Genomic DNA, 24,296 nt, shown 5'->3' on the forward strand with positions numbered 1-24,296 from the left:
TTGATGCAGGTTGCTGCAGATGAGTTGTTCCTGCCTTCTGGAGAAATACATATGTGTCTTTCATCTGGGAAACGTCTTTCTAGGGCAGTACCAGCTGGAAGATGTCAGCTGAGATGACCAAACACTTGATCAATTGATGAGTAGCACGTCAAAGGTGGCTGAGAGCCATTTATATGCAGTGTGTTTGAAAGCACTTTGAAAAGTATAGTGCGCTTAACGTGCATTTGTGTATAATATGGAAGCATATTTCTATTAGGCACGTTTTAACATATGGTTCCAGGAAAGACAAAGGTATTGTGCTATGCTCAAACTTTGTGTTTTTTTCCCCCTATGCATAGCTAGAAAATCATCTTTCTGCAATTATTTGAGTAATGATATTCACACTTTTTAAGGCTTCATAGGGAACTGCCCTAATTAAAACACTGCATTTATTGCCTCCACACTTCAGGAAAATGTGAACTCCCTAGCCTGGGTTCAGGGCTTTCCCCAGTTTTGACTAACTCTGCTCCGCAGTGAAGCTCCTGTGCCAGAATGTTCCACCTCCCATTAGTTTCCATTCCCATTTATGCTTTTGTTATGCTCTTCCTTCTATTGGAGGGACCACCTTCCCCTGACTTCTGCCCCCGCAGATGCACACATGCTCCCAGGCACTGCCTGTGCCAGCCCCCCGTAGCCTCCCTACAGTTGGTGTGTTCTGTTCTTATCCACTGCCACGTTGTATAGTTCTTGTGTTTCCCCTGCTGGCTCTTAGCCTTAATGGCACAGGGTAATAGCAGTAATGACACTGGCAACAATAAAAATGGTTATTCAGCCAATTTTTACTGATTGCCTGTTGGATGCTAGGTGTCAGGGATGAAGTGGTAATCAAAAATCAGACATGGACCCTGGATTAATGGAACTTAGGTTCAAGTAGAGAAGACCGTCACAGTCACTCAAGTCAATGTAGAAATGTTGACTGTGGCAGGTGGCACAGATGAATACGTACGTGGCACTGTAAGGGATTGGGAAGGGGCATTTTAGCTATTTGGGTGGGTCCATGAAGGCTCCCCTGAGAACAAGACTGGCTACATAATTTGCATGCCCGAGTGCAAAATGTAAATGCAAGGTGTCTTGTTCCAAAATTAAAACTTTCATGATGGCAACAGCAGAGCATTAAATCAAGCATATGCAGTCCTTGTAAGTATGTCTAAGTATGACTGAGTGGGGTTTACTCCCATCAAGCAGGCCCTAAGGGAGCAATGTTTGTGCTGAGATGAGAGGGCAGAATAGGAAGGGAACATGGTTCCAGGCAGAGGAAATGGCATGAACAGGGTCTTGGACACATTCCAAAACTGGATGGAGGTCACTGTGTCTGGAGTAGAGGGAGCAGGTAGAGGACGTGATGAGGCCAGAGAGGTAGAGAAGGTGACATGTTAGTCCAAGCACAACCCTGAAGCTTCCTAGTCTTTGTTTTATGAGCCACACACAGCTACTGAAATGTTTTCAGCAGGTAACTAACAAAATCAAGTTCTGGTTTTGTAAAGTCATGATGGCCACGTTGTACCAGATAGACTGTCTATCGGTTGTAGTGGTGAAACTGGAAGGACTATTTGGAGGGTGTTGTAGCTCTCTAGGTGAAATAGTGGGGATTTGAATTAGGATGGTGGTGGTAGACATAGAGGTGGTGAGTGGAAGTACTTTGAGACCCAGCTCGCAGGGCTTGAGATAGTGGCATTGAAGGAGCAAACAAGAAGATGCCCAGGAAGACATCTAGATTTCTGGCTTAGAACCATTGGGTTGAAATTCATTAAATTGCCAATGTTCTGCCATTTTTGATCTTTAGAAACATCAGCTTCCTATGACACTATCAATTAAGTGGGTGGTTGGTAGGACATTCACTTGGATGGGAAACACTTTGAGGACCAGGTGGATTTTGGTCTGTTGTGGCTTTGGTGGTAGTGAGGTTGAGAGAAGATTATACATTGGATTCTGGTACACTGACTTTTGAGGTACCTTTGAAACCTGTAAATGATGATCAGGAGGGGGCTGCTGCCTATGTGCTTTTGGAGCTTCCAGGAGTGGTCTGAACAGAGATAGAATGCTGCTAAAATAGGTATGGGATGAACGCTTTACAGAGGTGACCTCTTTTATAAGTTGAAGTAGTCCAATGAGGAACATACTCTTGAACTATTTTTGCAGATTCACATAGAGTGGCTCAGAGAGGTTAATTAACTTGTCCAAGGTCACACAACTAGCACGTGGAGAAGCCTGGTTTTTGAAGCCTGATGGTTCCAGTCCAGGGCCAAGCTCTTAACCACTGCTTGCTACCTTTCTGATGGCTTCCTCATATCAGTTGGCACAATTCTTTGTACTAAGTAGGTCCTTAGGAATTCCTTATTGAATAAACAAAACAGTTGGTGAAAATAATATATTCTCTTCTGAATAGGAGATTTTTGGAAGAGTTCCCAAGGCTCCAGAATGTGAGCAAACATAGATGGAATTTCAATGGTTGACTTCCTGGTTTTGTTCATGGGACTTTTCTCCTTTACTCATAAGTACCATCCCCAACCCCTGCTGAGGCCTGAACTTTGTAGAGAGCCTTGGTTGAAGACAGAAGAATTTCTTTTGGATGAGTCAATGGATGGTAAGTTACACTCTCTTTACGATGTTCTTGAGGTGAATTTTACAGAATTTGCCATCTTGGGGCTAAGGGCTTGCTCAGCTGCTGCTGTGGCCCCTCTGGCACCCAGAGACCATATTACTAGATCACCAAGGCCCTCTGTGCCTGAGTGCTGACTCAGAGTCCTACTCAATACAGCACACCTCTCATTTTGGGATGAGGAAGACCTAAGTCCAAACAGATGATAGGCCAGCAATCAGAGTTAGTATGCAAGAGTAAATCTGTTTGCTATCACTGATCTGAGAGGAATCAAAGAAGCTAGATTCAATCCTGTTACAGGTAAGGAAGCTGAGGTCCTGAGGAAGTAGTGACCTGTCCATTTCTGGCACATGGAGCTCACATCCTCGTTTGAGCTCACACCCGTGTTCCCCCTTCCTGGTTTGTAAGTCGTCCCTCTTTGGGTCTTGAAGAGTGAAAACCCTTGGCTACGTGGCAGATCCAGTCTCTGTTTGGGCTCATTCAGGAAGACTGAGCACATCTGGTTGTGTGCGTGAATTTTTCACTTTTTATCAGCTGTTTCCCTGGAAATTCCCTTATCATGATTGTGGACAGTGAATTGAATGATCTGAATTATGTTTTATTAGGTTGCCTTTTGATACAACAAGTATTGATGTAAGGCTTCTTGGTGTACCCTCTGCTATGCCCACCCTGGAAATACAGTATTTTATTCTCTCGGCCCTGGATGTTGAAGTGAAACATATTGTTTCCCTTTAGGATGCCATTAAAAGTCAATGATGACCTTTACAATGACTAATAGTTTTCATGGGGCTTTAATTGTGATTTTTTTTTTTTTTTTTTTTTTTTTGGCAGAGCAGCATCAGTCCACTTCATACATCTTTTGTATCGGGGAATCAATAAAAACTGCCGCCTTTTGTTGATGCTATAGGAGATTTTATGCCGATGACAAGGGATTTGATTTAATATTCTCTTTAAATAAGATCAACACTGCTGCAGTTATAAACTCTTCGAAAAACTGTCAAGCCCATCAATATAGCATGAAACAAAAAGTTAGCCTGGTATAAATTAGCACATGCAATGTGTCTTTGGGAGGGTGGTAGATATTTATGACTGCATGCTAAAATACATATTTCGAGATTTCTTTCTGCTCCTTCAACCGTGAGTAGGAAATGCAGAGAGGAGCATTTCATTACCACTCTCTTCCAAACTGCGAACTTTCTTTGCCAGTTAATGATTTTCTGGGGCAATTGTGAATGTGGTGACATGATATAAACAGGTATTTATGATCTGATACAATCCTTAGTGAGTATGGATTTGTAGTTAAATGGTGAAGTGGGAATCCAGCCGGCGATTATCGACAGAGTTTCTAGAATCTATATTTTGTTTGTTTCCATTATTCACACACACTTTCTGTTGGGGCCTGATTATCTATGTAGTCTGTGTTTCCTGGTTTAGCTGAGAGTTGAGTATGAGACTTTGAAATTCAGTGATGTATGCACTGTGTGTTTGGGGGCAAGCAGGACCTCTTGCCCCCATACCTGTTCCTCAATGCCTTGAAATTTTCATTGCCCTACAACTAGATTATATGATCATTCCATCTCTCTTTGGCTTTGTTCCAGGTGAACAAGGAACCCAGGTAGGAGCAGAGCTGGTGGACAAGAAATGCCTCGGTGGAGCATGTGGGCATAGGTCGTGGCAATTTTAGAGACCTAGGGAGAATCCAGAGGTTTCCTAGAGGAGTCACTTTGGGTCTTGGAGTCAGGTCAGGGTTCTTCAGAACAACATCTGTCAGGTGAGGATGTCAGTCATGGACAACATGGATCATGTTAGTAGACCAGGAAAAGGCAAGAGATGAGCCAGGCAAATCTGAGGTCAGGTGATCCAAAGAGAGGGTGTGTCTGGCGTGCTGGGAGGATGGCAGTGCAGCTACTGTCAGCACCAAGGAGTGCTCTGGGGAGGCTGCTGTTCTCAGGAGGCTCTTTTCTGAAAGAGGCCCGCTCAGAGTTGCCTGCACTGCCTGACCCTTGGGATGAAAGAAGCAGACTGGAGTCTCTTGAAGTGTGGCCTGTGGACTGCCTGCATCTAAACCACCTGGGGCTTCATTCAGAATCCCTTGTGGGATACCTTAGAGTCTGTCCATATTTTGAGAAGCTGTTGGGTGAGTTCCTCAAAAACCAATAGAATGTTAGAACCATTGCTTTAGACTTAAGGACTCTTGCCAACTTACAACAAGCTTAGATCTCCTTTTTATATTTGCCAGAAGAGTCCAGGGTTTGTATCTGGAGAGATAGTGGTATTCTACAGATGTATCTAGAACCAGATGCTTCACTCCACAGGTCCGTTTGAGAAATTGACCTTCCCCATAAAACATTCATGTTTTATTTAGGCTGTATTTGATGTCTCTTTGACCAAGTTTGCATGTACTTTTAGATATCCAAAGTTACCTCATCATGAATCACGTGCTGAAAAGCTGGCTATCAGTTGCTGCCTTCTACTAAACATGCTATACTTGTTCCAGTGGGTGTGTTGAAGAGATAATCAAAATAGGACCTCTAGGTATTACCCTAGAGAAAGCTCTGCCAGGTTAAAATGCTGGATCTTCATCATGCTGAACACACCATTTCTTGGTGAAAATTGAAGCAAGCATGTGGCCCCCAATACAGATACTTAATCCATTTGTCACCATAGGGAAACACATATTCCTGAGTTTTCATTGCTGATTTCATTTGAATGTTTGGTATCATTCCTTAGTCCTACATGTGTGAACCATTTGGGAATACCAGTTTTGCAGGGTAAAAAGTAAAGAGCTTCCTTCTCTTGGGCTCAGGGCCCTTGAACTTGAAGATCCTACTTTTCTGTCTGGTAGATGTGGCTTTATTATGTTTCTGTTAGTAAAAGAGAAACATGGATTAATCTTGTTTTTTTGAGAGTCCTTCATAGGCTTGAGTCACCAGACCACACATCAGCTGTCATCTGCCCCACATTTTTGTCATTTTGGAGGAGATGAGTGGAAACTGAGCAAGTCTCCCTGCTTGTTTTCTTGGGTGGGACTTAAGCTGCCTTAGCCTTCCTTTCTGGGATTTATTAATGACTCTTTTTTTTTTTTCAATGAACATTTGTAGCATATTTAGTATTTTTTTTTCCCTAAAGGGGGAAGGGAGTAATTTGGCAGCCTATTAGTGTTATTTGACTTTTGTTTTTAATCTTAGGACACCTTTTTCCCCACTCAGCCATTCAGGGATGGTTTTTTTGCCCTAGCCTCAGCCCCACCACCTGAAATGTTCATGTTTTCTCTCTAAGACAGGATACCCACCAAGCCCAGGCAGCCAGTTGACAAAGCCAGATCAAAACGCTTTGAATTTTGAAAATGATTCCCCTCTTGGTATTGAGCCCAGTGATAAAAGCAAAGCAGTTGTCATCTTGAAAACAGAGCTGTATACATGGCAGGGCCTTTCCAATTAGCACACTTAAGATGCGTGTTAGAAATGATGGGAAGTGGGATGTTACAGAGCGAAATGCAGGTAATAGGGCTTTAAATTTTCATGTTTCAGTTGATTTTTTTTCTATTGCAGTTTTAGGAAAATTGTTGCACATTATTGGAGCTCCTAAGTGTGTCTTAGCATTGCTCTGTTTACAGTGATATCTTCCAAAAAACAGAAGTGTTGGGCACAAAAAAGCTTGTGTCCACCGGTTTTCCAAGTAGAGAAAGAGTAGTCTATTATTCAAAATTACTACCAAATAACAAGTCAGTTTAGTCCATTTTCCAGGTGGTTTTTCTGCCTGGAAACTGCTGCTTTTCTACCAAGCAACTGGTTTGACAAAATCCTTGAGCTGAACAAGCTGGATTTTTCATGTTCACTAGATTCAGTCCCCCCAAAAAATTCTTTTCTCTACATGCACATGCAAGGAAATTAAAGCCACATGTCCAGCATAAACCAATGATTTTGTTACATTAGGGTATGATGTCAAAATCGGGTAAATGTGTGACATACTCATAGAGTGTGGATGTCTTGCATAGGGCCTGGTATAGAGTAATAATAGTTGTGGCAGATGTTACTAGAGCTCACCAATATTTCTTTGTGCATAGGAGAGTTACACTTTCTTTCCCTCTTGAGATTTGGTGTGCCTTACAGTGGTTAGTTCAGGACAAGTGACTTGTGTCACTTTTAGATAGGAACTTTTAAGACCCCATAACCAGTGTCCTTTTCTTCTGCTATGGGAAACCCTAAAGGCTTTTATTGAGAGACCAGCCTTGTAAGGTATTGGAGACTCTGTTAGATTGGATTCTTAGGTGACTACAGTGATAACAGCCCCTTCCCCACCAGCCAATTCACACTGGACGTTTAGAACAAGAGAGAAATAAAAGCTACTGAGATGTTTATTATTGTATAATGTAGCCTATCTTGACTGAATAATTCACATTAATAAATATGAATTAATATTTATTCAATGCTATGTTCCAGCGAACTTAAAGTAACTTGTGTATATATTCCCTTGATGATCACTAACACTCTGTGATAAAGGTATTGCTATTATCTCCGTCTTGTGGGAGAGGTCATGCAGGTGCTGAGATGTTAAGTCACTTACCCAAGATTATGTTGTTGGTAAGGAGAGGAGCTGAGATTTGAGTCTAGAAAAAATACCCAACACATGGTAAATGACTAAAACAAGATCAGAAGGAGTTTTATGATTTGGTGGAACATATGATCCTTCATGTGGTATCATTGGAGGGAGTGCCAGTTGGCATCATCTGCCCCAGAAATCTCCAGCTGCCAGTCATTTTGCCATTACAGTCATTTATTTTTAGGTCTTTTAGCTGAATAGAGTTATGGTTGGCAACACCCTATAAAGGTTTATAAGGCTAGGTGCTCCAGAAGAGCACACAAGTCACTAGAAGGGAAGTCGGTGACTCCAAGGGAGATAAAAAGGGAGCAAGGACTAGAATTGTCTTTGGGCTGAGGGTTGCCTTTATTGACTAGTGTTGCTGAATTGTGCTATGAGCTCAGAGAAGCCAGGTCTTTTGGGGGCACTCCCACAGATGGGGTTGATCCAGACTTTCCAGGAAAAAGTGGGGGATGGAATGACCACAGGTCTGCTCAGCCATTTATGGCTTTAAAAGATAGGGGGCAATTTTCCTACACTGGCAGAAAGAGCAGGCATGGTGTGGTAGGGGAGCAACAAGGGTGTGCTTTTGCTCAGTTGTTCTAATATGTTCTGGGCAAGGTAGTAGTTAATCCATTCTTCTCCTCTGCCTCCAACTGTTTTGATTCAGAGACAGCTTTTGTAAACACTTACCCTTATTCTCATACTGAGTTAGCTGAAGGCCTTGGCCGAGGTTCTTTTGATTGTAAGTGACAAACCTCCTCAATCTTTTTTAAGTAAAAAACAAATAAACAACAAAAAAAAAAACCCCAGGAATTGGCATAGGGTCATCTTAGGGAACCTCAAGACTAAACACTTAACTAGGTCTCATGGGGGACTAGAACAAGAACTTGAAAGCTCCCTAGAGCCATAGTACTTTTGATTCTTAGAGCTCCTCTCTGTTCTGTTAGTATGTTTGCTTTCTCCTGCTCCACCCCATTAGATTTCTATGTGGTCATATGTTCATGTGCAGTCATGGCCACGATATGGTTCCTGAGCTTATAGATCTTTACTTCACATAACTATTAGAGACTGAACATCAGCTTTAATTTCCAGTTCTACAAACAGTAATGGGAAAATGTTTTTCTTTTTTTCTTTATTTTTTAAATTTATATCCAAGTTAGCATATAGTGCAACAGTGATTTCAGGAGTAGATTCCTTAATGCCCCTTACCCATTTAGCCCACCCCCTCTCCCACAACCCCACCAGTATCCCTCTGTTTGTTCTCCATATTTAAGAGTCTCTTATGTTTTTCCCCCTGCCTGTTTTTATATTATTTTTGTTTCCCTTCCCTTGTGTTCATCTATTCTATGTCTTTAAGTCCTCATATGAGTGAGGTCATATGATAATTGTCTTCTCTGACTAATTTTGCTTAGCATAACACCCTCTACTTCTATCCGTGCAGTTGCAAATGGCAAGATTTCATTTGTAAAGGGAAAATTTGATCCATGCTGAGTCATGATTTACTTCTGGCCGCATAAGCAATGTTGGTGGGATCAGATGTGTCACTTATTCAGCATATTTTTGAATGCCTTGGATGTGACAGTCACAGTGTTAAATTCTGGGGACATGACTAAGCAATACGTCTGTCCAAGATACTCCTGCTCTGAGGGGGAATTTGAGGCCACAACTCAACCCAGAATATTTAAGGGAACCTATGTGTACTACTTACAAGGGGTCACATTTCGTTTTAATATAAGGAAAATTCTAGTAGTGTAGTGAAGTACACTTGTAAAATGGCAAACTCCTTGCTGCTGAAATTATTTAATCTGAAATAAGTTGATTATTTGTATTGTAGGATGTTATCTGAAGAAATTCTCTCCTCACCCAACAGGTTAGACTAAGCGAAGCTTGTTCAGTGATTCTATGATTTTATGACAAACCATGTGATACAACCTATGAGAACCATAGAAATCAATGGAGAAGAAATATGCTGAAAGTATTCATATAAGGCACTTTGGAGTACTTGGGACTTGAATTTGGCCCTAAAGAAAGGGGAAGAGGTAGTATTTCATGTAGACATAGTGAATGTATAAAGACACAAAGACAGTGAGTGTGGTGTGTGTGAGAGAAGAAACATCTATTTGATGTCTATTAGGAAGCTGAGGGAAGGTAAGACAAGTTGAATTTTAGGAGGGTGTTAGAATGAGATTAGGAAGTTGGATTCATAGTCATACTATTGTAGTACTTGAGGGCAATTGTAGGTAGACTACTCTTTACTGTAACAGAAAACTCAAGAAAAAAGTGGCTTCAGCAGAGGGCATTTTATTCTCTCATGTAAGAGTAAAGCTGAGTTGAGCAGTTAAGGGATTGGTTAGCAACTGACGTCAAGGACCAAGCATCTTTATGTGTCTTTCTCTGCCAACCTTAGCATGTTGGCTTAGTTCAAGGGCTTATTTCCTCAAAGCCACAATCTGGGTGTGGTGGTTTTACAAATCACAGATAGACACAACAAAGCCTTGCTGAAGAAGTGAGAGGGATGTTTTCTTTTGTGCATCCCTTTTTATTTGAGAGATCCTTTTTCTTTCTCTTTTTTGAATTTATATTCCTTTTTGAGAGGGAGAGTATGAGTGGGGGAGGGGCAGAGGATCTGAAGTGGGCTCTGCACTGACAGCAGTGAGCCCAATGTGGGGCTCAAACTCATGACCCACAAGATCATGACCTGAGCTGAAGTTGGATGCTTAACTAACTGAGCCACCCAGGTGCCCTTGAGAGATCCTTTTTCAAAATGTCCTCCAGAAAACATCCTCTGATGTTGTGTTGGCCATGATTGACACACGCCCACAGCTTACTTTAGGGGAGATGAGGCAGAGGAAAGGCAAACCGTGTCAGCAAAGAGGGGACTGCCGGGTAAGGGTTGTGGGGTCAGCTGCCAGTCTCCCCCAGCCAGCCTGCATGGGTCTTATTGTAGGCCACCTAATTCCACAGATAATAATATATAATAACTGTCATTTGTCCCGTATTGATTATGTGTTGGGTACTCTGCAGTGTTCTGTTTTTACTTTTGGCAACAGCCCTTCTAGGTAGGTGGTATTGTTCTCATTTACTGATAAGGAAACTGAGTGGCATGTGGGTGACTTGGTTTGTTAGAGTCTGAGAGATTCAATCTTATTGAATCGTACTCAGTCTCAGGATTGAGAGAGGCTTTAGCCCAGCATCACCCCGTCCTCCAAAGGTGCCCGCCCCCACCTCCCAACATCCCTGCCAAGTGGCTTTGGAGCCAACTTGCAGGGACTGACGTTTCCTGACTCCTGGGCCAATGTTCTTTTCAGTCTGCATCACTGGTAGACTAAAGACCTGTCATGGGATGGAGGAGAACTCCTGGTTTTCTTCTGTGGTCTCCCCCTCCTCCCAATCCCAGGGAAGGATCTTTTATAGGTGCTGGCTCTGGTACTAGTGACGTCATGGCGGCTAACATTGTAGGGCATGCTGAAATCCATTAGCGGGTGTTCACGTCCCCTCATGAGTGAAGTGGGGGCCATGTGAAAAGTGAGTTTGGCCTCCCCAACTTCCTCAGGCCCAGGACTCTGCCAGGTATTGCTATTTTCTATTTGCTAAATGTTAGTTGAAACAAAGGGCTGTTTTGTTAGGTTTGTGTTTCCCTATGGAAAAGATTACTTTAGGCACATTTTAGAGAATGCTTTTAAAAAGAATCTCGTGTAAGTTGAAAACATAAGGAAAGAAAGCAAATGTCTTGATGGCTTTTTATTACAATAAAAATTGTAGTGAAAGCTCTCTCAACTTCCTCCCTTCTTCCATCCTACTAAACAAACCTTTGTCTGCGCGAGGAGGATTATGTTTAAACAACAGGAGCATAGATGGGGAAATGGTGGTATTTGGGGGGCCTGGTACTGGAAAGGTCACCACCAGTGACATTTTCTGAGCATTTGTTAAAATTAAAGAGGTGCTTCAAGAGTAAGAGTTTGCTATTGGTGGTAGTGGGAAGTGATTACCCATATATCCAATAGGAAAACGTTCTGAATCTGTAACATGAGATTTTGAGGAATAGGAGGGTAGAGAAAGCAAAATTAAAGCAGTGAAAAGAGTTTGTTTTTGGAAAAATGATTTTAGTGTTCAATCACCCTCCTCAAATGCCTTTAAATTTGCCTTACCTTTTTTGACTAAGAAAAAAAGTCTCTTCTAGAGATGTGCCAATTACGGGAAATGTTCCCTTTCCACATTCTCCATTGAATGTTGGTGATTGGTAGGTGATTCTTGGCATCAATGGCTCTGCTGAAGTCCTAGATGTCAGTGACTTGGGACCCATCTCTGGAAGAGATGATGTAGGCAGCCCTTTGGTGATCAGGACCCTGACTGTTCCTTTCCATGGTGCCTAAAGCAGGCAAGAAAAGGGCAAGTCTCGATGCATACTATCAAATGTAGCAGCCACTAGCTACACATACTATTCATCACTTGACATGTGGCAAATTGAAATGTGCCGTAAGTGTAAAATACGCACTGAAAATTAGCCAAAAAGAGAATGCAAAGTAGCTCATCATTGCTCTTTTATTTTCATTACATGTTGAAACGATAATATATTAGTTTAAATAAAATACATTATTAAAACTGCTGTTCACTTGTTTATCTTTGTGTGTGTGTGTGTGTGTGTGTGTGTGTGTGTGTGTGTGACTTACTAGAAAATTTTGAACGATCTCTGTGGCTCATTTCTCTACTGGACAGCACCCGTCTAGATCAGGGTTCCCAGTATGGCCCACTGCCTATTTTTATAAACAGTTTTATTGGCACACAGCCATGCCCATTTGTTTCCATGCTGTCTGTGGCTGTTTGCATGCGAGTCTCCATGCTGTCTGTGGCTGTTTGCATGCGAGTCTCCATGCTGTCTGTGGCTGTTTGCATGCGAGTCTCCATGCTGTCTGTGGCTGTTTGCATGCTACAGTGGCAGAGATGACTAGTTGCAATGGAGGCTGTATTGCTCACAGAGCATAAAGTATCTATTATCTGAAGCTTTGCAGAAAAAGGTTGCTGAACTCTGGTTGAAAGGATTCTGGAAGACATAGCAGGACCTAAAAGCAGTCCAGGAAGTCCTGATACTTCCTCTGTGATTCACTCCTGTAGGCAAAGAGAGAGAACCAAGGATTCCCCTGGTGTCTTGGAGGTGCTTCAGGCATGTGCTCCCTTTTATCACCAGCCTCTTCTCTCTAAACAAGTTGTAAACCTCAGCCCCAGCACATTGCTATGAGAAATCTGGAAAGAGTGACTGTAGAGCCAGAAAATTGACTACGGATAGAGGGCAGGATTGGAACCCTTTACCATCCAGTGGAGGAGTGTGGAACCATTGGGGCTGATTGCTGCATTTCTCAATATTTTCCATTAGGTACAGAGTTATGGCTGATAAGTAGGGACAACTGTATAAAGTTACTTCAGAGGCTTGCATACCTGCCCTAATGAGCAGCCCTCATATACTTTAACAGTTGGGGATCTCAAAGATATTTTAGACCTAAGAACTGGGTCAACAAGAAGTTATTTCAAGGAGTCGTGTAATCTTAACACCTTCATTGTCAGGTGACACCTTGAGAGAAGAGTTTTTAGTGATTAAGTGTAAGCTGTGGAGAATGGAAAAGACTGAAAAGGAGAGATGGAACCCAAGGACAGATGACACAAGAGGCCATAGTTGACCTTACTTACATCATAGCCTTCTCTGGAGACTGACCTGTGAGCAAGGGCCATGTGAGGGTAACAGGGTCTTTGTTCCAGAGTGCAAATTGTCATGACACTTCCTTAAAAAGCCCTTTTCACTTTCTTTCTCCTGAACAAATGCATTTCCTCGAACAGGACCCTGAATCTGAATCAGCTTCACCACAAATTTGGGGTGGTATTAATGCCTTCTAGCACAGAGCAAAATGTGTCGCAGTGAATGGAGTTACAGTATTCAGAATGAATTACAGGACGTTAGGCACGTGATTTACCACCTATAGTAAACAGGGCTTCACACATGGTGTATTTCTGCTGTGTTGGTTAGTTATTAACTGCAAAAAAGGGGAAATTCATTTAGAAGACGTGCCCATTTTTTATGAGGTAAGGCCGCCTGGAGATGCATGGCATTTTAAAGCAAACAAATTCCTGGGAGAGCCCGAGCTTACCACCCAGAAATGTGGCAAGGAATAAAAACATTTACACCAGTTTAATATGAATGGTTGAAAAAAATATCTATTGCACATTGAACATGATATATGAAACCATAACCTACTCTTGTGTAGTAAGCAAGAGAACCATTCACCTAACAGATTACTATTCGAGTTGACATTATTCTGCATCTTTTCGATCTTCTCTTGCCAAGTGCTGGAGACTGTCAAAGAGAAGCCCGCCAGATACATAGGCACTGTTGGCCTGGGGGTTGAGAGCTCATAAGATTCTCGAAGGCAGAGGTTACCCAATGACCCCCGTGCTGCAAACTACAGTGGAAATCAAAGGCTGACAGCCCACATAAACAGAGGCTGCATGTGGAACGTCAAAGTAAAGACAAATAGAGGTGGGACTTTCTGTGTCTCCTGCTCCCTTTCTAGTCTATCAAATGGAGCTTATTTCCTATCTTCCGGTAGAAGAAAAAGTGCCTGGTGGCTTTAGGGGGTCTCAGAAGTGATTCTTGGTTCATTCTTAGATCATAGGTGGGATTTGACCTCCTCAAAAATTAAGGGGTGAGTGTTGTTTAATCCTACCGTGATGTATCTGCCGCATATTAGATATTGAAACTACAAGGAATCTTGGGAGACTTCTTGGTATAACTCTTTGTTCTTTCACAGAAGAAGAAACTGAAGCCTCAGGAAGGTGAATGGATTGCCCAAGATGGTTTAAGTGCAGGGCCGGTCCTGAGAACCCAAAAATCCCCCGTCCTGGCCCAGCTCCTTCTCTTCTAACTTGCTGGTTTTCTTTGCACCCAGTCACTAGGAAATGCTGCTTTTTTAAAAATTTTTTTAAATGTTTGTTTATTTCTGAGACAGAGTGAGACAGAGCATAAGTGGGGGAGGGGCAGAGAGAGAGGGAGACACAGAATCTGAAGCAGGCTCCAGCCTCTGAGCTGTCAGCACAGAGCCTGACGCGGGGCTCGAACTCACAAACCATGAGATCATGACCTGAGCTGAAGTCAGTCACTCAACTGACTGAGCCACCCAGGCGCCCCTAAGAATTGCTGCTTTTTAAGGAATAGGGTAATTAGAAATGGCCCCTACTCCTTTGGTTACTTGATTTTCAAGTGGCATCATTATTAAGACACCTTACCAGACTGGCTCAACACTCATAATTTGTTTTATGATGCTGGGCCTGTGGAGCTCTTTGCTGTAAACTATTGTCTTTAAAGTTTTATGATTCAACTTACTCATCACTACTGTGAGTGATAGTAAGGGTTTTGTATCTGGGCAGATTAACACAGTTTGGGCATTTTAGAGAATTAACTTTTACTGTCCATTGCACTTGGTGCCATATTTAAGTAAACTGGAGGGGCCGATCCTTGGAAAAGCAAAAAGAGGTGTTTTTATTTTTTAATTTTTTTAAATGTTTATTTATTCTTGAGAGAGAGACACACAGAGCGTGAGCAGGGAAGGGTCAGAGAGAGAGGGAGACACAGAATCTGAAGCAGGCTCCAGGCTCTTCTAAGCTGTCAGCACAGAGCCCCTTGCGGGACTGGAACTCATGAACTGTGAGATGATGACCTGAGCCAAAGTTGGACACTTAACCGACGAGCCACCCAGGAACCCCCAAGAGTTTTTTTGTTTTTGTTTTTGTTTAGTGTGAAATATATGGGCTTTGACATTTCTTTAACTGTTAGACTCCCAAGAATTGTATTCTGATATTTCGTCTGACATCCCCAAACTCCTTAATTTCAGATTGCTGTAGAACTCTCAGTTTGTATTAATTCCATTTCATTTGTGTATTTTATGTATTTAGTGGTCATATTTGAAAAACATCTCTGTGAGTGCTCTGTGTAATTTTGGCAGAAAATTACTTTCTGTGTTTCTGTGATGATCCCTTGAGATCATTTTTGCATAAATCCGGCCTTCTATTTTCAGATACAAATCTGTTGTACAGATGATTCTTCTCAGAAGAAAAGATGCATTTGTAGCTGAAAAATGTAAATTACTTTTCATGGAAAATACCTCTCTGGGCCCCCATTTCCAAAATGTGATGATTGCACATTGCGTGTTTTTTTGTGCGTGCTCAGGAGACTGTTTTCCTTACAATTAGAAAAATCTTGATTGTGTGGCAGAGAGGGTGCGGTGACATGCTGCTTTTGCCACATAGGCAAGTCAGTGGAGGTTCCAGGTGCTGGAGGTGCTGGGGACAACACAAAAGACTAATGCATGTGGCACTTAGCTAAGGGGAAAGGGTTTTGGTTTCCAAGCAGGGGTTTTTGAGAGTATTCTTCACAGAGTAGGTGTGTTAGCAGAGGACCTTTAGAGCTGGGGTCATTTAAATGTCCTTCTTGTCCCCCGCTTGTGGTTCATCCTTGCTTTTGCCATTTAATTCAGGATTCAAAGTTTTATTTGGTGCTTTATGGAAGGGCTTTTGGAAGAGGTCCCCAGTGTCTCCATCACAGGTATGAGGAAATAGGGGAGGGTGGCAGGAACGTCCTCTGCTCAGTGCAGGGGTTACTACTTGAGGTACATTGGGGGCACTGCTGTAAAGCAAAGTATAAAATCAACGTACTCAGATTTGTGCCAAAGAAAGACTCGAGTTTGAGAACATTTACATCTGTTTTCAATAATTCCTCGCATATGTTGCAGAATGTACGTTATCCATCTTGTTATCCGGGAAATAACATTTGTTGCAAACAGTTTGCCAATTCGTAATTTTATTGAATTTGTTTATCATGCTGTGGCTTCATATGAGGTCTGAAAGATGGTGATCTTTGGTGTTCCAGCTGTTGTAACATTCTGGGGCCTTAATTCTGGGATGGGCTGGAATTCTTTGGAGGGTTTGGGCTTTCTTAGAACTTCAGTCTGAGAGCTGACTTTGTGGATGGGCCATTATTCTCGGGGAATACAGTAACTTTGCTCACCAACTCCTCAAACCATTTTCATTTCTGGCTTCTAAATACAGCTTTGGGACTGATGTGTTGAATAGCACTCCTTGTGTGCCCTATACAGTCTCCTTTGAAACCTGCCCAGACTCGCAGACTGTTATTGTGTTTGGTCTGAGAGGACAATGCTCCCCACAAAAAGAATCTGCTTCTTTAGAACCATCCCAAACTACTTGAAACCTGGGAACAAGTACATTTTCTTTCGCAGAGAAGCTATGAAATATATTTCTTCCTGCCTCAATATTACCGTTTTCTTAAGTCACTGGTGGATAAAAAGCAAGTTCAACCAGGTCTAATTTTATCATTTTCCTGTTTTCTTTAGCAGGCGTTTTCTTCACTGAGGTTTATATTGTCTTGGCCAAAACTGAGAAGAAAAAAAAAATCGTAACCCTGAAAGCTCTTTCAATCTGAATTATTCCTTAATGTTTTTAATGGTTTATAATAACCACACAAATGTGATCGTGGGGCCATTTGGAAGTTATTGAATTTCCTTGGAGATGAGACTTGGCATTTTCCAAACCAGAGTTTGCTTTTGTGGCCTGGAAGTTGCAAGGCACATATATTTGGAGGGCTAACGATTATTCCCCACCAAGAAGTTTTGTCAACCTGACCTTCTCCACTCTTACGACGCTGCGCACACAGCTGTAATCTCTGCAGAGGAGAGCAAATAAAGTGAAGAAATATAGCAGTACGTGTTATTTTTACATCCTAAAGTAAATTCTCCAGCATTAAGGCCGACGGGGAATTTCCATCCCCGAGTTCTCCTGAATGCTTCTCCACTCTGCTGTTGTCCTCTTGAATCTTTTTATTATAGGTCTTTGAGGGAGGTATTTCTTGTAGTAATTTACTCAGCCAGACAGAGAAGGGAGACGTGGAACTGTGGAAAGATGGGGCTGGAGAGGCCTTTTGTGGTCAGCTGGCTCTGCCATTCAGCCTGCAGGGTTAGCTACTGTGGCTGGTCAAGGTGAAGGACTAGTTCAGTTCTACAGAACACTGTGTCACCTAGAGTTCCTGTGATGAGATGACCTCTACCACTAGATTTGAAAGTGAGTCCTGGCAAAACCAGCCTTCTTTGAATGTTGATTGAGCCAAATGGCTTTAGATGGTCGGCTGAGCCCTTTTCATGAAGTGTTGGTATAGGAATCATAGAAATTGAAGGAGGGACTTGGGAGGTCATTCTTTCTAGCTTCCCATCTCAGAGAAGAAATCCGTCTGACACTACCCTTGATGGTTGATCAGTCCCTTGCTTGAATCCTTCAAGGGGTGAGGAGCTAAGCGCTTCAAGCAGCAGCTGGACTGTTGATCAACAGCTTTTGTGGGATCATTCTTCTTTATTTTGACAGTATTGCAGTAGCCTTGCAACTTCTCCTCACTTGTCTCAATTCTGATGTCCAGAGATCTTAAAAAATCACAATTTATTTTCATTTTTTATGTTTATTCTGAGAAAGAGAGTGCTCATGTGAGTGGGGGAGGGGCAGAGGGAGAGAGAGAGAGAGAGAGAGAGAGAGAGAGAGAGAGAGCGCACGCGCGTCCCAAGCATGTTCCACACTCAGTGTGGAGCCCAACATGGGGCTCAATCCTGCAGCCCTGGGATCATGACCTGAGCTTAAATCAAGAGTTGGATGGTCTTGATTTGTATTTCCCTGATGAGGAGCGATGTTGAGCATCTTTTCTTGTGCCTGTTGGCCATCCGGATGTCTTCTTTAGAGAAGTGTCTATTCATGTCTTCTGCCCATTTCTTCACTGGGTTGTTTTTCGAGTGTGGAGTTTGGTGAGCCCTTTATAGATTTTAGATACTAGTCCTTTGTCCGATATGTCATTTGCAAATATCTTTTCCCATTCCGTTGGTTGCCTTTTAGTTTTGTTGGTTGTTTCCTTTGCTGTGCAGAAGCTTTTTATCTTCATAAGTTCCCAGTAGTTCATTTTTGCTTTTAATTCCCTTGCCTTTGGATTGGGATGAGCACTGGGTGTTATATGAAAACCAATTTGACAATAAACTTCATATATTGGAAAAAAAAAAAGAGTTGGATGTTCACCTGAATGAGCCACCCAGGCACCCCTAAAAATCACATTTTAAAGATAAAAATTGAAAGCTTCTAGGATATTAAAAAAGAAAACACACTTGTCCTCATTTATTTTCACTCCGTTCTGGTATTCTGAATCAACCTTCAAGGTCAAGTGTATCCTTTTAAAGGAGAAAATAGATTGATTCCTTTTTTTCCCTTAGAATATGTTGCTAACACTTTTGAGGCATTCATTAACGATCTTAGCTTTTCCAGGAGAAATAGTCAAATACATTGATCAATTATTCTCTAAGTTCTCTGTTCTTCCATGAGTTCTTTGGGGGGAAAGGATGCTGTCTTGTGGGTGTCACATTGTGATTGGTACCTAGCTCAGCAATTGGCCTGCAAGATAAATGTTTGTTGACTGAATGTTGAATGCATAAATTTTTGAATAAACCAGACCTTTTGTTGCTAAGAGATGTCTGTTGTATCCCACCTTTTTTTGGTTGCTTCCTCATGAAAAGAATTTTTCTCTGCTGCTGCCTTCAGAAGTGTCTGTTTATCCCATGTTCAAATAAGAGGCTTCTCTCCTTCCAACTCTTCTCACACAGACGTTCTCTGATGAGTTATCATGGGATCCACTTATTTGGTAGTGTGGCAGAGTGGGAAGTGTTTTAGGGTTCCAGCCTAGTCACTTACCTGTTTATGAAGTTTACCTGGAAAAATGTGTTCATTCCCTTTTAATGTTCTTTTCAATACCCTCCCTTGAAGGGCTCTTGTGAGAAAATGGTGTGTGAAACCCTAGGAGCCTGCACTTGACTCTTTGTACCTTGCAGATCTTTGTGCTTATCAGGGACCTGGGTCTTGTCTCCAGGGGCCTGCCTTTTGGTGAACTTTGATTCTGAGATCCCATATATACATCATCACATTCTCTCTGGTTGTTTGGATAAATGTGGTGAGCACATAACACAGATTTTCTGGGTAAGTCTCATTTTAAAATATTTTGTCTTTTCCTTAAACTATTGAAATGTTTGGAAAATCTAAACATTTGGATACCCAGTTTTAGAATCTCTGAGCTGATCTCTTGCACCTGAAAATAGCACAAGATATGTTGTCTAATGTTTCTTAATTTTAATTGTAAAATATCCTCTTTCTGGCACGTCATGGAATACTTGACCAGCACAAGAAAAACAAGCGTTTTGTAGTGATAGTGCAAACAGATGTTGGATCACTAAAGGCATCTTGAAGGGCTTCTCATGTCTCAAGGTCTCTGCCTAGTAGAGTGGTGTAGCAAGAAGATACAGGTTGTTCCTTGCTACCTTCAAGGGCTCTTATTTCTCCATAAGGAACATCACTTACGGTAGAGGCCGCCTCTGATCCTCTCTTCTCTCCCTGCTGCATTAGTGTGCTTTTGCTGCTGTAACAAATCACCACAAACTTAGTAGGCTAAAACAACACAAGTATGTCCTCTCTCTGTCTCCCAAAGGGTCACATCAACCTCACATAAAAAATGAATTCATCTCATCTCAAGGTCCCCAATGTGTTGACCATTACAATCTCAAGTCCCAAATCTTATCTAAGTCACCACTCAAAAGCATCAGATCTCATGACCTCAGTAATTTTCAGTAGCTATGGGTGAGGCTCTGGCTATAATGGCTATAATCCATTCTGGAGTAGAGTTGCTTTCTGTCTCTGAACCTGTGAAACTAGAAGTAAGTTATCTGCTCCCAAAATACAATGGTGGGATGGACATAGAATACCAGTGTTGGACATTCCATTCAAAGTGGGAAAAAGTGAAAGGAAAAGGAGTCCTCTACCAGAACCAGGCAATTTTTAAATCCAGCAGGCAAGCTCCGTTAGGTTTAAGGTCTGAGCATAATGCTATGTAGCTTGAGGATCTGCCCTCTGGGTCTACAGTTCTACCCTCTTGGGCTTGTGGCTTGGCCCTCTAGGTCATTCTTCCTTTTTTCTTGAAAAGTAGCATGTGTTTACAGCTGAATGGTTTTATCAGCCTGTCTTACCTGACAACATTCTTTCATTTAATCTTTTCTTCCTTGCTTTCAGTCTAAGGTGGCACCATTTATACTGCTATAACAATCACAAACACCTTATGATCTCCCAGGTATGTCATGGGATTCACTCCAGACAGGAGTCCTCTGCAGGTCTTTTCTGGATAACCCTATTTCCATTTCTGGCTTCTGCTGAGCTGGTTGAGGGGGTTCATGAGTCATATGCCTAATCTCTTTGAAGAGCTCCCTATATGAATAGATATTCTGATCTTTAGGTACTTCCGAGGCTCTAGTCAAAGTTGGTCTAGTTACACCTTTGGCCTTCTCTCCAGAGCATCCTTCCTGACAGTGTATCTCCTAATTTGAGTATCTTTTGCAGTCTGAATAGGCTTAGAATTGGCCAAATCATCAAGCTTTGGTTCTTTTTGCCATCACAGTTCGTTCTTCAGTTTATCTTCTTGCATTTTACTATAAAATGTTATTTTTTTAATGTTTGTTCATTTTTGAAAGACAGAGACAGAGCACAAGCAGGGGTGGGGCAGAGAGAGAGGGGGACACAGAATCTGAAGCAGGCTCTGAGCTGTCAGCACAAAGCCCTTTGCGGGGCTTGAACCCACCAACCGGGAGATCATTCCCTGAGCCAAAGTCTGGCGCTTAACTGACTGAGCCACCCAGGTGCCCCTTCTTCCATTTTACTATAAACAGCAAGAGGAAAGCAGGCTGCAGCTCAGTATTTGCTTGGAAATCTCGTCAGCTAAGTGGCCAACTTTCCTTTGCCTACAAGTTAGGCTTTCCATGTAACTGTAGGACAATTCGGCTCATCTTTCTGCCACTGCATAACAAGGACTGCTTTTCTTTCAGTGTCCTGTGATGTGTTCCTCACTTCCTTTGGAGCTCTCAATAGCACCTTTAACATTTATAATTAGCCCAAAATCTGTTTTTGATGATTTAGGAATTCTCTAAGGAATATTGGTTTTCATTTCTACACTTCTCGCTTCCAAGTCCTTGCTAATAGAATCATTAATGCCAGTATTTCTGGTAACAGGCTGTTTAAGGCAGTCTAATTCTTCTATCATGCTCCTCTGCATCATGAGATTGCAAATCCACTTGCATATTTTTAGATATTTGTCACAGCAGCATCCCTCTTTTAGATACCAAAATCTACATCTGCGTCTATTGTCAATGCAATAAATTACTGCAGACTTTAGTGGCTTGAAAACAACACAAATTAATTATCTTGTAGTTCTGAAGGTCAAAACTTTAAGTATTATAGTTTAAAATTAAGGTGTTGGTGGGACTGTTTCCTTTGGGAGGCTCTGAGCGGGCACTCTGTTTATTTGCCTTTTCCAGCTTTGGTGGCCACCTGTATTACTTGGCTTACAGCCTGTCTCTCCATCTTCAAAGTGTATCACTGTCTTTGCTTTCATCATCATCATAATCATCCCCTTCTTCTCTGACTGTTCCTGTGTGTCTCTTATAAGGATCAGTGTGAAACACTGGGCCCACCTAGAGTAACCCCCTCATGTTGAGATCATTAACCACATCTACAAAGTCCCTTTTCCCCTGCAAGTTAATATTCACAGGTTCTGGGAATGGTGACATGGGAATATTTGGTGTTACTTAGCTGAGTTTGGTTTTTCATACCAGACTGCTGTTCTTTCAGTCCCCCTAGAGTTTAGAAGGTTGATAGACAACATGGGGCAGTGGGACTAATTTTGGAGTCAGGAAAAGTTGGGTTTCAGTCTCACTTGGGCTGCTAAAAAGTGGTAGCATTTAAAGCCAGCCATTTTGCTTCTTCATGCCTCAGTTTCATTTGTGAAATGAGGGGGTTAAACTGAGTGATTGCCAGGGCCCTTTAGGGCTCCACCATTCCAGCTCTTTGGTTCTGGGCTTTCACTGCAATCAAATGCTTCTTGAGAAAGAGGAGATGATGAGTTACAGTTGTCAAAAGTTGGGAAGGAATTAGTCAATTGATACAGCAGTTTGGTGGTGAATTTCGGTTGTGGTGACTGATCAGCTTCCTGTTCTTGCCAGATTGTGGACCTGTTATAGTCAGAACCCGTCAACTCAGAGTAAATCAAACACAGTTGTTCTTAGAAGGTACTTAGATGAAATGAGGAAAAAGAATCATCATGGTCTAATGGGCAAGGTGGTCAGGATGACTTAAATCCTGAAATCTGAGGTCTGAGTAAAGGGTTTCTTCTCTGGGGCAGAAGTTAAGGCTGAGGAAGGATCAGAAGGTATCATAAAGTTTAGTGTCTCCAATTGGAGAAGGCAGGACCCTTGGAGCAAATTTGCATTGGTTTGGCTGATTCTAGTAGCTGCAGAAAAGGCTGCTGCAGCCAACACATGTTACAGAGCTCCAGAGGGCTGGAGGTGGTGTCGGATGCTAAGCCCTCAACAAGTAAAACAGGGAACTTAATTTCATCTGAGGCTTCAAAGAAATCAGGTCACGAAACTTAAGCCCTCGGTCTAGGAGAATTCAGAAGAGGAAATTTATTTTTTTTAGCTTGTCCTCTAGGACTCTGTGCCACTGGGGACTCATATGCAATATTTCTCTTATTTTTAAAGGGCAATAGATAGGATGATGGGAATTTGAAAAGAGGTCACTTTGGTAAGGCTATAGGATTTTCTAAACTGGTCTGCAAGGCTAGTTTAAATCTTTTGTTTTTAGAAAGAGGAGTCTTCTCTGCACTCAGATGAGCACCCAGCCTTTAAACCTTCATAATTTCATTTGTGTTACTTCCTTTGCTTGGAAATTCTTGCCCGCATATTCACGTACTAACAGACTTCAAGGACTGGTTCTAGTACCATTTATAGATGCAGCCTCTTAATTTCTCTACTTTGAAATGATCCTTTCTTTTTCTTAAACTTCTGTTGGATTTGTGGTCTTTAACTTTTTAATGCCATTGGCCATGGTAGGTATTTCAATATATTTTTCTCTCCCAGCCACATTATATTGTCATTGAGGAATTTATTCTTTTCATCTGTTATAGCACCTAAAGCAGGAAGAGGGGTTAACTAATATGTGTGGAAAGAGTAAATTACAATCTAACTTCACACTTAAGCATAAACTTATTGGATATATAAGATCTAATGAATGAGTATGTGTGGATATCTGTACTGAAATACTGCTATTGATATCCATATAGAGATGATTTAGTGCCTCAATAGAGACAGTGTGAGAGACATAAGGGAAATATAAATGAGATCCCAGGCCTTAGATCATATTCTAATTGTAGAGAGGATATAGCAAAATAGCAGTGAGGAATAGTGCTGGGTGTACCTAAATTGTGTGGCACAGATGACCACCCCTGTGCTTAAAAGAGAATAATCTCTGTTCTGGCATAGTTGGGGAGATCTTTATGGAGGAGCTGGATTTTGAGTGGATTCTTGTTGGATATTTTCATCAAACACTTCCAGGTTTGAAGGTTTTTTTAAAAATGTGAAGCATTTTCATGTTTGCCTGCATGACCATAGTTGTATCTTTAGTGTTGGCTGTTAATAAAATAGAATGGATAGAGAGTGGTAAAAGTTTAAGATTAATTTACACATATGTGTAATATATGTTTTTAATTCTGTCTCCAACCAAGCTTGTGGCAAGTATGGATTTGAGAGCTCAAGAGTTCTGAGGCTCCTTGGTAGACTGGGGTCCTCAGGAAACCTGTGAAGTAGAACCTTAATAAATACTTGTATAATATTGATGGATTTCTGGTTAAGATTTCTTGATTTTTATGCTTTTTTCTTAACTGTGTCTACTAAGGTTTAGCTTCTTTGTTGTTGAGTAGATATGTCCTAAAAGCTTTTTGTACCTGATTCCAGGAGCTTTTATTTATTTATTTATTTTCCAACTATATTGAGATATATTAACAATTCAGTTAATAAAGTATACTAAAAAAACCACAGTCACTAATGGAGGCATTTAACAAAGGTTAGCGGTGGGAGATACAACACAATTTGTGATTAGTGGATGAATGAAAACTTTTCCTTTC

General features: G+C 41.7%; 1 protein-coding gene across 6 annotated transcripts in view; it reads left to right on the forward strand.

Annotated features, from left to right (window-relative positions):
- LRMDA (leucine rich melanocyte differentiation associated) overlaps window positions 1–24,296 on the forward strand; it is a 1,033,894-nt gene that overhangs the window by 359,245 nt on the left and 650,353 nt on the right. The window contains exons 1-2 of one of the 6 annotated variants that reach the window (XM_042961210.1): window positions 1,026–2,623; window positions 4,237–4,253. The exons of the other annotated variants lie outside the window; for them this stretch is intronic. Of the exons in view, the coding sequence (XP_042817144.1) occupies window positions 2,609–2,623; window positions 4,237–4,253 (32 nt within the window). The 5' untranslated portion in view covers window positions 1,026–2,608. Of the gene's footprint in view, window positions 1–1,025; window positions 2,624–4,236; window positions 4,254–24,296 lie in introns of those variants that run through there. 6 annotated transcript variants of the gene reach the window in all.

The sequence above is a fragment of the Panthera tigris genome, chromosome D2 (assembly GCF_018350195.1).
Source record: "Panthera tigris isolate Pti1 chromosome D2, P.tigris_Pti1_mat1.1, whole genome shotgun sequence".
In the NCBI taxonomy this organism is placed as follows: domain Eukaryota; kingdom Metazoa; phylum Chordata; class Mammalia; order Carnivora; family Felidae; genus Panthera; species Panthera tigris.